The 18,615-nt window shown below is 37.9% G+C and overlaps 1 protein-coding gene across 1 annotated transcript in view; it reads left to right on the top strand.

Annotated features, from left to right (window-relative positions):
• LOC104465288 (CLIP-associating protein 1-like) overlaps positions 1-15,118 on the top strand; it is a gene marked incomplete at its 3' end in the record, with an annotated part of 31,208 nt that extends 16,090 nt beyond the window's left edge. The window contains exons 3-7 of the mRNA XM_010078270.1: positions 4,667-4,770; positions 7,605-7,696; positions 8,025-8,100; positions 9,614-9,711; positions 15,048-15,118. Coding sequence (XP_010076572.1) covers positions 4,667-4,770; positions 7,605-7,696; positions 8,025-8,100; positions 9,614-9,711; positions 15,048-15,118 — 441 coding nt within the window. The remainder of the gene's footprint in view (positions 1-4,666; positions 4,771-7,604; positions 7,697-8,024; positions 8,101-9,613; positions 9,712-15,047) is intronic.
• Between the last annotated feature and the right edge of the window lie 3,497 nt (positions 15,119-18,615).

Here is an 18,615-nt window from a genome sequence, read left to right as displayed (position 1 = left end):
TTTCTAGTGGCAGCCGTTCAACGGTGTTGCCGGCGCTGGCAAGGTTTCTGAGAAAACTAGGAAGATAGTGCTGCCTAGGTTTAATCTGTTTCTTTCCTCAAAGCCTTTTCTTTTGATGTCTAGGACTAGAAGTTATACTTTTTAGTAACAAATTTTTTGCCAAGTCTAATGTTGTTTCCTTGGCAAAAATTCTTATTTTCTTAGTGCTTTTTTGAAGTCTTTGCAGTAGAGCAGACACGGGCTGTCCAAAGTAGGTTCATCAAAATGGGTAGGTGTGAGAGGGTGTACATGGAACGGGCACTTACAGAGAGCAGGCATAAATGGTCGAGAGAGAAGGAATAGAGAGGGAGCTGTGAGTGATAATACAGACTGAAAAACTCCATGTTTGTGCCATAACGAGTTCCTTCTGTTAAAGTTTAACCAAAGGAAATTGTTTGTGCTACCTATGGCATTCGTTGCTGCAGGGGTCATACCTTTAAGCTGCTCAGGATTTTTAAAAATACATTGGATGCCACTCTGGGCACTGACTTCTGTGATTTATTTGTTTATCATCTTTAGTCCCAGTAGAGGAGATAAATATTTAATCTCTTAAGGCTGTAGTCTGACTTTCCAGGCTGGTTTTGGCCCTAACTCTTACATCCACTATCCAACTAGTGTTGATAAAGTCATTATGTGAATTCATATAAATAAAAATTTATTTAGGTTTGCTGAAGCATTAGAAAGAAGACAAACGATGGAAAATAAATGGATGGTGTAATAAACTCTTTTAGGGATATAACAGGAAGGTAACTGTTGTGCAATTGGAAAGGAAAATGGCATAACTACAGGCTCAGATGTAAATGGCAGGTCAGTTTGAGGTAATCTGGTAGAATTAATGTGTGCTATGGAATATTTTTACTAACACTTGTAAGTTTTCTTCAGTAATCAAAACCTGTAAAGTCATGGTATAACAATGTAGAAATCTTAACAGGAAGACTCTGGAGTGGCTGGTAGTAATAGGAAACTTTGACAGTATGCTCAAATGTGGTGAAAAGGCAAGTGGAATGGGATATAGTGCTTCTTGACTCTGCAAGAAATAACCAGCAACTGCAACGGGAATCAGCGTCTCCTAAATTTAGTGTAACATTTTTCTGCATATCAGCAAAAATAAATAAAAGGAAGAAAGTTGTCATATGTTATTAGGTTTTCCAAAATCCCTTTGAAATAATTGAAGAAACGAGGCAACAGAAGATGTAAGCAGGATAAGGTTAATATAAAACAGTAGGAATGCATAAATCCATACTGAATGTGACAAATTATTATAGTTCACTGGGTAACTTGTTAGGAGACTACCGCTTTGAATACTGCCTTCATGCATAGTCCTACTTCTCCTTCCATTCTTTTAACATCTCTATGAGATTGGTTAGTTTGCAGAGTGATGCTGGAAATGACCAAATGCATATATTTGCAGTGCAGCATAAAGGAGGACGCTAATTTGATAATGATGATGAGAAAGCACACAAAACTTAAAGGAAAAGCATCAGTCAAAATGATTGTTCAGTTGTACAGGTACAGGCTTGGAGGAGAATGGATTGAGAGCAGCCCTGGGGAGAAGGACTTGGGGGTGTTGGTTGTCGAGAAGCTGAACGTGACCCAGCCATGTGCGCTGACAGCCCAGAAAGCCAACCGTGTCCTGGGCAGTGATCAGAAAAGCAGGGTACTGGGATGATCCCAAGTGTCTCAAAAATGTCAGAATTCTTAAGTAAGGAGATGTGTTCTGACTAATTTTTAGGAGGACAGCTAACACAATTCAGCAATTTTTCACTAATGCAGAAAAAAGCAATAAAGAGTTCTCTCTAGACACGTCTAACGTTTGGAGAAAGAGTGATGAAGGCATTAGGAATTCAACTTGAAATGTGTTTGGTGGAGATCCCCTTCTGGTTGAGCATTCTGCAACTTCATCAATAAGCAACCAACTTCAAGTAATTTCCTCCTGGAGCTTATTCTGCCAGAAAAGATGAACTACCAAACTGAAAACCAGCTGGTGGTTGCTAGCATCCAGCAGCCTCATTTCATTTGTCTTGTGCAAACAGAATATATCATGCCATATATGGGGTCTTGCAGAAACTTGAGATTTAGGGACAAAAAAGTCAAGCCTGCAGACTTTTGGGTTCTTTAACAGCTCCCAGAGCAGGTTGTCCCTGTGTCAGAGCTCCATGAGTGACAAAGGCCGGCGCGTACTGTAGCTGCTGAAATCTGCAGGCTGTGTCATCGCTTCGTTTAACGCAATGACCTCACCGCTGTTGAGCGGCTTCTTAGTAGCTGTTCTCTGTGCTTGCCTCAGTGTTTTGAGCAGAGCCCTGGTATCTGCAGCTCTGTCAAGGGACTCAATGTGCTCATGAGTCACAAAAGAGCTGTGTTCCCGCAGGACTGGCGCTTGCTCTGTATCCCTCGGCTCCTCGCTGGCGGTGGTTGTGTCCCTCTCTGTAAAGCAAGAGTTGTCTTCAGCTGCCCCAAAAGTCAGATTGATGTATTGGACCTCACCAGTAGTGTATGGTGCAGATTAAAAAGTCAGTTTAGAAGTGGTGGGAGTAGTAATGAAAAATAGTGTTGGGAATAAAATGCAATGGGGAAGTGTATGAGTGAGGGGAAAGTTAGGGGAGAGGTCAGCTGTGAACTCCCAAAATTCACTTCTTGAGTTCTGGGTGTTTCTTCTGTGTTCATAAAATGGAAAAAAACCCCACCAAACAAAACAGGAAACCCAAACCAAACAAACCCCCCCCCCCAACTAAACAAAAAACCCAAAACAAATGAAACCCCCCAAAACAAACAAACAAAAACCCCACTCCAACAAAAAACAACAACAAAAGACCAAACAAACCCCAAACCCTTCTCTTCAAAGTGTAAAATGAAGGTAGCTGTAATAATATATTCAGAGGAGATAGAGAAGATGGATAAAAAAATGCAAAAAAAATTATAATGGTAGCTGAAGATGTCAGTGGAATATCCAGAGTTAGAGTTAAATGTTCAGATTAGGACGATTAGAAAGTGTTCAGATGCAGCAGGAGGGAAATTAAAACTTCAGCAGTGTATGTGTCCAGTAATAATCCCAGTACAGACATGTCTGCTGGCTTTAATGTTGGAGGAGACCTCCCGAGTTACTGATTCTGTTCCCTATCTTTTGCTGGCAATTCTGTTGTTTCGTTATTACTGTAAAATTGTTAAGTACTGTTAAAAATTCTTTCAGATCTCCTTTTCAAAGAAATAGGGCAATACAGTTATTTCTTCTGTGAGTAGAAATGGAAAATTAATTTTATAACAGTCAGCAGCAGAGAGGGATGGGGCAGCAACTGTAAAATACTCTCAGGTGTTCAAAGACATAACACCAAACACAGCAAGAGGTGATTTTAGCTGGCACTGTATCTTTTTTTTTTTTTTTTTTTTTGATGGAACATGAGCGAATTTCCAAAAGACTCAAGGTAAACATTATGCTAGTTTTAGAAGTTTAGAATACATGGCATGGTGATTGCAAACTTAGCCCCAGTTTAACTGGAGTGCAGGAGCAGAAGGGTGGGCTGGGTGGGTCTGTGTTGAGTGAGTTCCACCTTCATTACTTGACTGATACTTGCAGCTCTTAGAAAACCTTGGGTCAGGTCAGAAACAAAAGCTAATGCAGAAGGTTGAGCTGTTGACAGGTGAATGTTACTGACAGCATGTGATGCTGCTTTTTTTAGCTGGTGTTTCATGTGCTTGTACTCACTTTAAAAGCACTGTCCTGTGGGAGATGACATCTCCATCGGTTCCACGGAAATTGTGCTTCCTGAGGAAAGGCCGCACGCTCCGCGTCGTCACTCCTCAATTTGAAGAACTGGTACAGGCAGCACTGGGGGGAAGAATCTAACAAAGCATGTGTGTACGCCCCAGATGGAGGACTGGGAACCAGTATAGCAGGATGTCTTGCACAATGCTGATCTAAGCATTCATTCAGATCACTTTCCTAAATATTGGAATGTTGATTTGTTTATCAGATGTAATTATAAACTTCTCTCTGGATAAGCGAGTGAAAAGAGTTGGCAAGTCCTTTCATTTTGAGTGAGTTCTCATTTTTAGGATGTGAAATCATCAGCTGATTGTGCAATTTTAGTTAAATATTATTCAAGGACAGTTGTCTTACAATAGTAACTTACCAATGCCTCTACTGAAGTAAGGCCAGTTTCTCGAAGATATACTGTGTGAACAGGAGGATTTAAAATTTTAAAAGTCTTTTAAATTAAACTGTAAAATCCCACTGATTTTAAAATAGTCCTTTATTCCTATCCTAATCCTTTCCCACTCCTCAGACCTAGAATTATTTTTCAGAAAAGCCAGACATTCAGAAGCTACTGGTATACTTTTTGAAGATAAATTGAAGTCATTCGTACAGTTTTTAAGATGGGAAACATACTTTCTTTTTAGCCTGTTGGAAGATACTATTTTCTTCAATTTCGGTCCACTGCATTTGTTGTTAGTCTTGTAACATACTCAGAAATACATTTGAGACTTTAAAATATTTTGACCAACGTAAAATAGGCTTTTATTTTTTGAATTAGATGTATCTTAAATAATTTTCTGGAAATATCCTTAAGTATTAGAAAAATCTTTATTGGGTGTTTAATTATTTTTTCTTTTTCTTTTTCTTCTCCTGTAGTTCTCCTGCCTTTGATAGATCGTATGGGAGATGCCAAAGACCAAGTTCGAGAGCAAGCACAGAACCTTATATTGAAATTGATGCACGAAGCAGCACCGCCCATGGTAAGATTACTTAATGTAGATTCAGACGTAGGCCTCTAGTGAGCTTTTGGCTTATGCATGGGCTTGTCTTTGAATATCTGATTGTGTTATGGCAACTGCTAATGGTGTAAATGTTAAAGATATTCTTAATGGATTGACACTGATGCCTTATTCACCTGAAGATAAAAATCTGGCACTGTGCAGTTCTCCGATTTTTGCATATTGTAGCTAACTTCTGAGTAGATGTTTTCATGTCACGTGGCAGGACTTCGTTAATTAACGCATGTTTGAAGCATTCTTCTGGGTTTGAGTTTGCGTAATGGGAATAAATAAGTTTATTCAGCTCCAAATTTATTTTAAAATTAGCTTTGTATTTGAACATGTAGGAGTACTCCCGCAGTTGAGATGGTGATTCTAACTTAGAAAAATATGGCTTTCTAGATGTATGATGAACCTTGGACAAACTGAGGCGGGGATAAGTTGCCCTCTGACTTGTCATCTTAGGTTGAAGTTTGAGTGGAGCAAACCTTTTTACAGCTCTTAGCATTGCGTGGCTTCCGAATGATAAATCTTGAATTTCTACTCTGTGAGTCTGAAAATGTAGGACTGTTTAACAGGATTATATTGTTTGAGCAACGAAGTTATTTGGAACTCTGGGGACCCTGCTTGTCAGTAGGAACTTATTATCTGAGTTTGTAATTTCTGAAGAAAACCCGTTTCTGAGTTTTAAGTGCAGAAGTCAATAGGGAGTGTCTTGATTTTTCTGTGAATTAAGATGAGGTTCTTTTGTGTGCGAATTTCTGGCTTTGTTTATTCATAGATGTAGGTTTGAGTGTTTGTGTGCAGGGAATAAGATTTTGCAGTAAGAAAATTGTTCTCAATTGCTTTGTTTGCCTGGTAGGGAAAACAGGTAGCACATTAGGCAGCTCTGGAAACATATTTATCTCCGTTCCAACATAAGGCATTTTCGCACGTGATTTGGTCACGGATCTGTCTGGGATTTAGGCATCAGAGTCCAGTGGTGTTACCCACTAAGGCATGCCTTTACCTCTTCATGAGATCTGGTTTTGATTGTGTTGACAAAGAGACATCTCTTTGGAAGAACTGGGTCTAATAATTTTTGGAGGATAAGTCCTGTGAGTTTCTTTCCAATCAATTTATCTTGTCTGTTCTAGTGCATTGTTGGATAATATTTAATTTGTCCTGTTGTCAATTCCCTTTTCGTGTTTTAAATGTGTTGGGGTTTTTTAAAGTTTGATTGTTTTGGGCTTTTTTAATGAGCAAGAACTAGATCTAGCTGGTTGTGGACAGGAAAGCATAAAAGTAAGAATACAGGTGGTATAAATGCATGAATGGGACAAAGGGAGGTTGACACCAACTGTTGCTAGCAAGTCATGAGAGTTGAAATTTCTAAGCAGCCATGTGAATTTCTCTGTTTAGAAGAATTCAGTTCTTTAAGTAGGGTTAATTTAGTGAAAGACTAAATTTCTCTTCAGTCTGCTTTGTTTGTTTCAGTACTGTAGAGTTAGTTACCTTTCTACCTGCTTTTTTGGTACACCTAGCAATTCCTTTTTTCCATGTTTTTCCAGGACAGCAGGTTAGTTGGAAGGATGTTTTCTGCTGTAAAATCCTGTTCTTTGTTGTTGAGCTGTGTAGGTTTGGCAAGCCATATCCTGCTTGTCTGAGATTCATTTTCTCTAAATGTAACACAGTATAAAACAAACAAACACAAAACCCCAGATGAAACAAAATGATCAAGCACGGCTCTAATTGGAAAATTTTACATCTGCTATGAAGCGTGCTACCTCATTAATAAAGAAGGTGCAGTATTGCCTGCTCAGTAGCTGTTTGTAAGGGGTTCTTTTTTGGAAACCTGAATACGATTGTAATAATTTGTATCTGACACATTTTAGCAGATTTGTAGGGTGTCATTCTACCTCTTCGGGGGTTAGGAATGAGGGTGGTGGCCAGGCTGCAAAACGTGCTCTTGTCAGTGTGCAGCCATCACTAGGCAACGCTCCCCGCGGATGCCAGCTGGGGCTGTAATGGCAGCGCTGCAGCTGGAGCCTGTGCATCTGCTCCCAAATCCCACCGAGAATCCCAGGGCTCGTAAACTTCACGGTGACGCTTTTTACACTGTAACGTACAGCTAGAGAACGACAAGGAGATGGCAAGGTAAAAAAAAAAAAAAAAAAGATAAACTGCGGGGGGAAAGGGAGAAGGCAGGCAATGAAAAATGAGTGCGCAAGAAGGTAAAGGAGGGGTTAGCGAGCTGGAAAATCAGACTACGGGAAGCGGCACCAGCACAAAAGGAGAAATGAAAGCAGAACAAGAAGGGGAAGCTAAGGAGTTAGAATGAATAGGCAAGAAATAGTGGAAATATGAAGACATGCATTTAAAGCAAAAGTAGGAGAGAAGTGGAGAGCAAGGGGTATGGATAAGGACGAGCTAAAATGGATGAGAGGAAATTTTGGCAGGGAGACAGAATATGAAGCAGAAAGAATATAGCAGCTTCTGCTTGAGTCAGTAGTTTGTAATGTTAATGTTTGTGTTGTGTGTGTTCACTGTAACGATTCTGTATGTTTTTAAGAGGTGTTTATCAAGCAATAAAAATACTTAGCTAGATTTCTGAAGGATATTCTTTAGAAATTGCTTCTGGCATAGTAATAATCTGTGCTGTGTTCCATAGTGAGCATCTTATAACTAACTTTTGTCTGAGAAGGGCTTTTACTTTTCCAGTGAACCTGTCTTCTGTTATTTTTTTGCTACTGTTATGAATGTAATTAGAATATATGCATAGAACTAGGTTGTATTGTGCTCCTGGTAATCAAAGACAATTATTTCTGTTTTTATAGTACATTTGGGAACGCCTTGCTGTTGGTTTTAAACACAAGAATTACCGATCCCGAGAAGGAGTGTGTTTGTGTCTCATTGCTACCTTAAACATGTAAGCTTTTTGTTTCTATGGAGGCATAGGGGTTCTATCCTTCCAAATGTAATTTTTCTCTGAAATTAATACTTTAGGAAATCTGATTCAATTAAATTAATAGAGGAAATCAAACAACTTTACTTGTGACCTTTCTGAAAGAAAGACTAAAGGTATAGATAGTAGTTTTGTCTTATTTAAAAGTAGACAAAGGACTAGTGAGGGAGAGACAGAGCTTGATTCATCTGAGTTTGTATTTAATCAATGCTAAGCTAAAAGTTCACTTGTGCGTAAAGTATTTTCTGTTTTCTGCAAAAAAAATACATTTAACTTTTTTTTTTTTTTTTAGTTATGGTGCACAACCATTAGTCCTCAGCAAGTTGGTACCACATCTGTGCACAGCGTTTGGTGACTCGAATAGTCAGGTATGGATTTCATTACTTACTAGTGCTTCAATAACTATACTTTGACAGAAGAATGAAAGCAAATTAAATGTAGGCATTTAAGAAAAGCCAATGCGCTTGCTTGTGTACAACAGATTATTATTTTCTAGCATGAGAAACAATAAACCCATTTTCTTCTGAATCGGCCCATCCATTGAAAGATGAAAGTAGAGTTGCAAAGGCAGCAGTGTTGTGATTTACTGGCCCCTGTAGTTTTGTCTTCAAAGGCTAAAACTAGTCATTACTGAAAGTAGTTGTTTCTTATAGAGCATTCTGAAAGAAGAGGGGGAAAAAAAAATGTATTGACAGGAAGAATTGCTTCCAAATGGAGCTCTTACATGAGACCTGTAATAATGTGCCAAATTTGGTAAAGATAACATTGTCATGTACAGGACAGGTAATAATTTCCTAAATAGAACCCAAATGGCGTTTGAGCACATGGAAGGACTGTAGTTAAAAACAGTTAATTAAGCAAAAACAACTGCAGTGAAAATCAAGATGTAGTTCACAATAGGGACATTTGAACTTCAGAAAACCTTCAAATGGAAATGGATAAGATCTCTATTTATCTAAAGTTGTGTCTGAGAGAAGAGACTAAGAATACAGTAAGGAAGAAGGTAGTGTTAGTAGAAGATGGGCAAATAAACAGGAGAGGTCTTTATGCTTATTTTCTGGGTGCAGCAAAGTTCTTGTCTCCTCTGTATAATATAGCATTGCACTATTCTAGTGAAAATCTTTTAAGAATTTGTCTTGTTTGTTGTTCATTAGTAAAGATGTAGTTTATCTCTTGATAGAGGAATTGTGGGTTTAGTTCGAACTATTACAAAGAACAATGCTAAAGTCATTCCAGTAATTCTTTGTAGAGAATAACAGCATTTACTAACATGCATTTTTGTGAGTTTTTTATTGTGATGACTATGGTGTAGATTTTTTTAAAGAGGCACTCGGTCTCCTTCCTTTAACTGTTTCCGCTTCCCTTATCTCGTCTTACTCCCTTTATTGTACTTACATGATGCCATGTAATTCCTGTTGAAGGAAGTAAAGAAAACACTGATCACTTTGGCCCACTCTTGTGGGCAGTCAGGTTCTTAGTTTTCCAGAAGGGCTTCGCTGCATGTAGGAACAGATGAAAGCAAGGGAAGTGTTAAGATTGAGCGCAGGGACTAACTTTTGGAAGTATTGCTTAATGTGATAGAATCATAAATAAAGCAGTTTTTTTTTCCACAAATATTATTCTTATGTCAATCCCGGAAATTCCCACTAGAGCTGTTATTTCTAGGATTTTTCATTTACCATCTGGAGATGCTCTAACTTGGAACAAATACCTTACTGAAATCACAATTGTGTTTCCTTTCCCTTCCATTCTCACTGTTTCAACTGTTCTGTGAAATGAGTTGGCATGGAGGTCAGTAGTAACAGGAAGATTAGTGGGTTGTCATCAAATGTTTTGGTTTCTGTAACCCTGAAATATACAATTTAATCTCTGTGTTCACAGGTGAGAGATGCTGCCATACTAGCCATTGTAGAAGTTTATAGACATGTGGGAGAGAAAGTCCGACTAGATCTTACGAAGAGAGGAATTCCTCCTGGAAGGTGAGTTAGCTGTTCTAATTTTCTGATCCTGAGCCATTCTGTGTTACCGTTCTTTACCAGAACTTTAAATGCACTAAAAACATTTCTTTAAAATTGTTACAGTTTTTATTTTATCTTCTGGTTAGTTTTGCTTCTACCATAATGTTAACCAGTGTTCCTGACTTTCTTTTGCTGTTGTTTTTTCTGCTTGGAAGAGGCATACAGGTGTACGATGAAAAGCAGCCTCACATTCACCAGTTAAAATCCCCTGGCTTGGTATGCTTGTACCATTTGCATTCACATCAAGAAGCAAGGCTCTACTTGGTGCATGTTAAGCAGCTTGTTGCCACTGAATCTCTACAGTTTTGCACAGTCAAGGCTAGTGTAAAATAATACATGAGCTGGATCTCAACGCTGTGTCCTCTGCAGCAATTTTCAGGTTGGGATGAAGGGAGGAGTTCCGATTTATTTGAGTTGAGCGTGAGGCTGCTAGTCTCTGTCCCATCCATCGCAGACAGAAAGCAGAGTTCCTGTAGTCTCTTCTTACTCCTTCACACAAGTAATGAGGGGGTTGACAAAGCTTGGGAAAGATAGATTAGTGCTACGGTAGCTTAGACTGTTGTTCCTTCAGAGACAGAGCTAATTTGAGACGTTTCTTCCCCAGTGCCTGTCAAAAGTTTTCCCTTCACTTAAATGCTTTAAAATGTTCATGTGATTATGGAGAAGCTATGATCTGTGGAAAAAAACCCTTTGATGTAGAGTATCACTTTATTGTTGTTTTGAGAGGAATCTTATGTTTTCATTTGTGTGTCTGGGTAGGTTTTATAGGTTTTAAGTATTATGGATAATCTGTGGTTCAGACACAACTGCTTTCGGTTGTTGAGCTCAGCCTTAAAGAACCGAACTGCAGCTCCTTCACTGGATGACAGCACATTTCATTAAAAATTGTCTGTAAACATAAATATTATTAGAAACCCCCTTTACTTCAATTTGATGCACACCTCATTTAAGAGAATGTAGACTCGTTTAGTTTCCATAACAATTACACATTAGAGATCTGTGTGTTGCTGCTTCAATGCACTCTGCCCTAAAGGACTGACAGTAAGAGCTCACATCTGCTGAAAGGAAGGCAGGAAAGTTAATCAAACATTATTTTGAGAAATCTCTCAACTTCTTTAAATATGCAAATGGTATATACATGTTGTGTCTACATAAAGACAAATGAAGTTAGTAATTTAATAATAATAGGCTTAAAAGGTTTGGTAATGTGCACCTGGTAAGTTTTCCTCTGTGGAAGATACTGGGTTTTCTAGAGAGGGTTATTGGACCTGTTGGAGTCTAAGTAGTTGATAAAGAAGACGGGGTCTTACTTTTGTAGTTAGCTCTACTTGCTGCTGCTGTATTGTTCTTCAGTGCATTTTTATTCTTTACAGAGGTTAATTTGTGAGTTTGTTTATAAATACATTCAGTGAGTTCCTCTATTTGTTATTTTTGATCTTAAAAATCTCAGAATAATATTGTGCGTTTGCCTGAAGCACATTCCTTTTCTAGAAGAAATCAGTATCAAGTCAGTGGTTTGAAACCTCGATGTTGTTTTCCTTGTATTAAAGTTGCTGCCAAAGAGGTTTGACAGTCTTTGGTATGGGGCCTGTAAGTATTAGTTAGTGTTCATGCATTTGTGAATACTGAAAGTAGATGTTATATTTCTTGTTCTGTGAGCCAAGAATAGTGAATGGGTTTTGTCTACATGGGCCAAGTTGAACTTGTTACAGTATGGAATCTGTGTGGCTGATCTTCCCTGACTGTAAATAGTGTATGTGGCTCTGGATAGCAGCTGCTTAGTCTGAGTGGTAAAAGCTTTTTAAGATCTTTCAGGAAGTCATCTGACAACTTTTCCCACTGTTACTTGAGAAACATAAATGTATAAAACCAGTTATTTGTTTAGTTTTTATGTCTAGGGCCACAACTTCACATCCTGAAACGTTAAAGCATTTTGCAGGCTGCATTTCTGAACACCGCATTTTATGTGGTATGCACTTTTTCTACTTATCTGTCTAGTTCGTGTTGGAGATGAGGTCCATCTGTGTGTCCAGATGTGGCCACGTGTCTGTGCAGGATGCATTGGGGTGGTTGTTTTTTTGGAAGAGGGAAGCAAGGGGAAGTAAGCGCAAGGTTTCATATGGGCCGTTTCCTGCTTTAGACTCACTTTGGTCGTGAAGAACAGACTAGTTACCACTCTTTCTTCTTCTTTGTCCTCCTGCTGTTGACAGGGGAGTAGCGGGTTTTTGCCTCTTCATCACAAGGTCCAAACTTTTAGGTATCTCCCTCTGCCTGTCATGCAAATGGTTGAACTGCATCAAGCGTGGCCATGAATAACAGCTTTTCAGTCTAGAAGTGCAGCCCGTTCTTTGCTAGCATCTGTGTTTCTGTGTGTGTGCGTGTCAGCTCACGCTGTGTCTCAGAAGGATATGTGCCCCTCTCATTGAACATAATCACCATAGCATGGTAACCCTTTGATAGAGACCTGCCGTAGGAGAAGGTTTTGCAGGTTGCCTTGAGCCCCCGTTTAAAGTGCTCCAACCTCATACGTTCATCCATTCATTCACTGAGGCAGCAGCCATCGTCCAGCCCGTGCAGAACTGTCCTGAACATGTGTTTTTCATCAAGGGGGATTTTTTCCTTCCACATGTGAAGTAGAAGACCCATCTGTGCCTTTCTGGAGAAAGAAGATATTTCTACTCACTGGTGACACAGTGTTTCTGTTGACTGATTACTTTACTGATGGATTATGCGTGTCATATCCAGATTTGGGCTTGCAGCTGTGAGATAAAGGAGTAACAACGCTGCTCTTCTCAAAGAATCTACCTCATTGCTGATGACTGTGAAACTACTCTTTACCCACCCCTGTAAACATTCTTGGATTCCTCTTGGCCAGGCTCTCTTTTGCCAAGAGCTGAACTCCTGTAAACCTTCTTAGATTGATTGCGGTTGCCATTAATTTGAGAGACCTTAGCCCATACTGCCTTGCTACCTGTGGCTGTGTGAAGAGGTATGAGATGAGAAGATAGTAGCATGAAGATTTGGGTGGGAATAGAGGGAGGAAAAACTTGGGAGAGTCTTTGCAAAGTAGTAGTTACAGTTCCTGGAAGCTGTACTAAAGAGAGGGTTGGATCTACATGACTATTTTGTCAGTTTTTACTGGAATTTTTTTTTTTTTTTGTAATTATGACAAAATACTATAGAGTGTGCCTCTGGTCATAAATGCATGTTCTGAAAGCTTTAGGAGTGGCAGTACTGCGTTGCTCTGCAGTCTGAACCACTGAATACATAGCATCCAGCCCTGACAAACACATTTTTAAGTGTTCATAGTTAGTACTTTATCAGATATTTTGCCCAGAGTGAGAGGCAACATGTGTATTATTATAACGTATTTATAAGGAAGCATTTTATTTTTCCTTTCTGTTAAAAACACTCAGGAAAGCATTTTTGAAAGCTAAGTTCAAAAGAGCAGGAAATAATTATTTTTCTTTTGAATTCTCTAAAATATGTGTGCCAAATGCATAACATCAGCCTACCAGGATATAAAAATTAAAGTGAAATTTTAAAGGAAATCTGTTAATCCCTCTAGTTGTCCATGTTCGATTTCTACCAGGATAACAGTGTCAGCCTTTTGGATGTAGTTTTAAGTCCTCCTCATTAACCTGGCGAACTATTAATACATAGTAAAAATACTTCCTATAGTACGTATGAAGCAAATGCATTAACTTCCTTTTAGGAAAGCAAGATAACACATTGCTGTGTGTATTGATTCTTGTGTGAACTTTCCACTTTGTGCATTTGAAAGCACATGGCACGTTAATGGGATTCCATGTGATGTTAGTAAATGCCAGTACCCGAAAAGCATTTCGTATAATAACTGAAGTTTTATTTGTTCAAGTCAAAGTGAGAAAAAAAAAAAGGGGTATAAATTGCCTTTGGTTTGCAAACTGACCTTTTCATTAAAAGACTGGGGTCTAATATTAAAGTCATGTAGTCTGACATTTGTGAATTTCTGAATTTGTGAATTTTGCTGGGGCTGCAATGGCTATAAATGCAATGGTGGAGCAAATTTTGGGAGAGGATAATAGGTTCCAGAGGGAAGACTGACAAGTACGTTAGGGGAAGATTATGTAAACTACTACTGAGCTATGTATAGTTTTTAGATAAGTTGAGATGGTAGAAAAACTGCTGGTTTGTGTTATGGGTTATTGAATTAAACGATTAAGGGTTTTTTGGGGTTGTTTTTGGTTTTTTTTAGATGCTTGCAGTGGGGCCAGCCTTTTTGTGGAATTCTCAGCTAAATCTGAGGAGGAGTTCTTGCTCTGTACAAATTTGCTCTGTACCAGATTGCTTCGAAGTATTTAGAAAGTAAAAATAATGCATTGTGAGAGTCCTAAACCATTGGAAAGTGTGAGGAAAGGCTCAGGCTTTTTGTACTGTTGTCTGGCTGTGTTTCATCCCATTCTTCATTATGAGATGAATGAGGTGCCAGTGAATGAAAGGGACATGTAGTGTGTCAGAGAAGGTACAGCCTCTTTGCATGGATCACGGAGTAAAAGTGGTGCGTGTGTAAAGAAATGTATAAGTTATGTCTTTGTACGTCCTTGAGTTTGCTCCTTTAGGTATTGTGAGAATTTTTGTACCCAAGCACTGTTCTTATCCATTTTTCTTGGTTTGTCTTAATATAGTTTTGACCGTGAGTTGAAAGCAGCCTTTCAATATTTGCTCTATTATAGTGAGAGTTTACATTAGCGTGGTGTGTGTTGAACGTAACTGAAGTGTTAAGCATACCTTAAGTTCAGAAAAAAGTATATACCTTTTTTCCTTTTTTTTTTTTTCCTGTGAAAGTGCTAACTACTACAAAAGTATTTTCATAACAAAACTGAGGAAATTCTGAGGAACAACAATTTAGAGGAAAAGTAGTAATTGTCTCAAAACAAATTAAATAGTAATCCCTATTTTTCCCCACATGAACATAGTTCCAATTGTTGCCTTTTAGTGTTGTGTATAAACAGAGTAATATCACAGTCATCTGAACCCAATATATACTATTACTGAACCTGAACTTTAGTTTTTTGTTGTTTTTAATGATGCCAATAATGATGCTCAGTTTTGTTCTTTGCTAAGTTGACTCAGTTTTCTGTGCGTTTATGTGAAGATGCTCAACTAATTTAAGAGGAGAATTGCTTCTAAATACTCTTACCGGTTGTATATTCTGTATTACTGCTTGAAATATGACCATAAACTGATTTCTGTTTTTACTAGTAACCTGGGGGACTTCAGAACTGTAAAAATATTTTTGTTGTGGTTCTTTACAGGTTGCAAACAATATTTGCAAGATTTGATGAAGTAAGAAACTCTGGAAATATGATTTTAAGTAGCATCAGTGGTGAGTATGAAAGATCATGTATTTATAATCAGTGTTAAATTAATGCAAGATAAATATTTAAATGCCAACATTATCAATGTGAGATGAATGAGTGGAAATACGTTAGTGCTCAGAAAATGAGACATCTAGTGAAACAAATTTATCCTGTGTTACTGAAAGTCTTTTCTGGACTGCAATCAGAATACAATGGGAAAAGGTGTTGAAACTGCATGGGAACAAGCTGTGAATCTTTAACAAGTTATAGTATGTGCTCTGTAGAGGTTACAAGAATACTGCAAAGTATTCAGGCCTGGGGAAAAAAATCAAAGGAACCTTTATCGTATCTTACAGCATGTTTCTAAAAGAAAATGGTAATTTAGTCATGAATGTGTTTGATTTCTTCTCATTTAAAACGATGAATAATGATTATAATACATGGAGCTTTAAATTATAGAAATAGGTGACTGCAACATTCAAAGACACTTAAATGTCGAAGTTAAGTCTTTACTGTACTGAGTTTGAGCTCTTTATTTTTGGTGTATTTCATAAAGAGAAAACCTGTTGTGCAGAGAATCCTTGTTGCTTCTTATTGCATTCTTGATATAGAATTTTATAGTGTGAAAGAGTAAAGCCATAATTCTTTCTTTATTAAATAGTTTAAGGAAAAAAACCTGTTACATAACAGGACAACAAAGGATGTGTTGTGGCAGTGGCTTTGATATAGTTGTTTTTGAAAGCTTCATTGTCTGTCTTCTGCAAGGAGTCAATACATGATGTTTTATAGGGGTGGGTTCTCTGATGTTCGTTTTCCTTTTAAAGCAGCTATGCTAACTGAAAAGGAGTCTCTGCTAGATCTAAACAGTGTAGTTATGCCAGAGTAGAAATATTTTGAGGAATGCATATGATTTGTTAATGTACTCAAATATACCTTTTCATTTTAAATATTCTCACCCTTTCCTTGTTAGTGTGAAAACAGAAGAGACTGTAGGTTCAAAGGAATGTGTTTTTACAACCTTTTCTTTGAGGTAGTAGGAGTTTCTCTGCTGCGTTCTGCTTTGAAATAAACATTGCTATCCTTGAACACTTAAAGCATACAGAAATAGATCTGTAAGGATTAATATTACCAAAAAAACCCCAAAGAAAACATGCTAATTTGTGGGAAAAGTGTTTTACATAAATGTTCTGTTAGATTGTAAGTTTGCTCATTGTGGAAGGGTAAACCATTATCCTTTGCACTTAAAGTTAATACTGCTTGAATAAGTTTGAGAGGTTCAAAGATGCATTTTATATGTATTTTTTTCTGATGATGATTTTCTCTCATGAGGCTGGAGATAGTTACACGAGGGAATATAAATGCATTGAAATAATTTAAATATATCTGAAAATACAAATACAAGATTGCTGGACTAGTTTACGTAGCCTTTTTGAGCTTTTTGTCTCTATTTTAAGAGAGTTGACTAAGTTTATTTTTCTTTAAGCCATTTTTATCTCATCTGTAAAATGCAGATAGTAATGCTGACCATGGTTTTTGTCTTGTAGGTGGCAATTTCTGTGCAAAAGTTACTGTGATTCTGTTTTGGTACCATAGAGGCAGAATCTCTCTAATACATTGGTTTGAGTATTTTTGCTTGAACCTAGTTTATCTGTTGCATCCCTCTAGACAATTTTTTTAACATTATTGAAAAGATATCTTCCATTGAAAGTGCTTTATCTTGGCTTTGTCTTTCATTATTCTCTGAAGAACAATTTGTATTCACTGCTTGCACATGTAGATTGAAAGTTAGTGTTGAATTCCTGTAGCCTTGTTACCAACTTTTCTTCTAGGAGTGTTATCAAACATCTCTGGATAAAGGCCAGATTTTAATGTCTAAATACATCTGTTACAGTGTTGAGGATTTTTTTTTTTTTTGTGCTTTGGATATTTTGGAGTAGGGTTTGGGAAGGTAGGGGGGAAATGGGGGCGGGGCAGAAAACTTTTTTTAATGTCGTTAGACTGGTGCAGCTCTGTCGTGGACCTTTTCACCAGCAAAAGGAACGGCTTTTTGCCAGATGGGAGTTACTTTCCCAAATTAGTAAACTGTACTGATGAGTGTTCTCTTCTGTGTGTGATGCCTGGGAAAGGGCTTGCGAATACAGCTGTGGAAGATGGCAGCTTCTTAGTCCTGAGCGACACTGCTGTGGTAGGAAATCTTTGTTGCATTGACCTAGTTTCTGAGAATCCGGAGATGTGACTTAGGACTCTTTTATCAAGTAATACTAATGTCAGTTGTTCAGTCTCTTTATTCATCATGTACTTAGGAGAGGGAAAAAAAGAAAAAGAATAAACCCCTCAAAACTCGCAGCTTTAAACAATGTGAATACAATAATGTTTTCCATAGTATTTTAATAATCCAAACAATTATATATTTAAAAACTAATGTTTGTACTAACAGGATTTAACACATGACAGGTTTTAAAAGCATTGTATTGGTATGCTTACGTATGTGGGAGAAATACAGGGAGGAGAGGAAAATATACCTGCAGACTTATGCACACTGTTAGATTTAATATCTTGTTATCCCTGTTAGGGTGGACGTAGTGTGAACAGTCCCCTTCGTCTGGAGTTCCTATCTTCCTTTATTGAGTCTGATCTGTGATGAAAGCATAAAGAGGAGGAGGGCAACCTTACATTCATAATGGTGTTGCATCTTAAGAGAACCATATCGGGACGTTTGCGTGTTAAGCAAGATCTTACACGTGCTGCTAGTTTTGCCCTTTCGCTCCACCAGAAATATGTGTATCCCTGCAAACTGGAGAGGGTTCTTTAAAGCACCTCCCCATTTTTCAGCAAATTAATGTTCATTTCTATGGAAACAGAACTGGCAGCCAATCTCGAAGCTGCAAAAGCACTTGTTTCTGCTGCCTGGGATTTGTAAACACAGTTTTCTCTAAGGGAATTTAAACAGACTCATATCGGGTAGTAGTATAAATTTTGAGACAGGAAATTAAAAGAAAACTAAGGAAAACGATAATATGCAGCTCTATACTTTTCCTCGTTCAGCAGACAGAATGATTTGAGCTGAATGTAAATTTTACATCTCTACTCAACCTGTGCAGTTTTCCCATTTCAGTGGTATGCCTCATAGTGTTAGCTTTACAAACATCAAATTTGATGTTAGCATCACCGTTGTGGAGGAGCTGTGTGATGGGTGATAGAGATGCAGTTAAGCGTTCTCCTAAAAAAAAAAAAAAAAGGCAAAAATCCATAACACAAATGTGTATCTGTTTTTCCACATTATGCTCTTGTTTTTTATTTCCCTTTGCTGTTTTCTTTTTGGAAATAGTTACTATGGAGACAGTGACGACATGCTGAGAGAGCTCACCAGTGTGGCACAGGATGAATGGATATAGTTGGGGAAATATGGAAACTGGTGATAGCTGCGATGATTACTTTATAAAGCTTGGCTTGCTCAATGCGAATGGTCAGAATGCAGCCGCATTATTTTAAATTATTTTAAAATTTATTTTTTAAATTTATT

This window comes from Pterocles gutturalis, unplaced genomic scaffold (genome assembly GCF_000699245.1).
Source record: "Pterocles gutturalis isolate BGI_N339 unplaced genomic scaffold, ASM69924v1 scaffold43538, whole genome shotgun sequence".
Lineage (NCBI taxonomy): Eukaryota > Metazoa > Chordata > Aves > Pterocliformes > Pteroclidae > Pterocles > Pterocles gutturalis.
The sequence above is the reverse complement of the archived record's forward strand: the minus strand, read 5'-3'. Positions and strand labels throughout refer to the sequence as shown.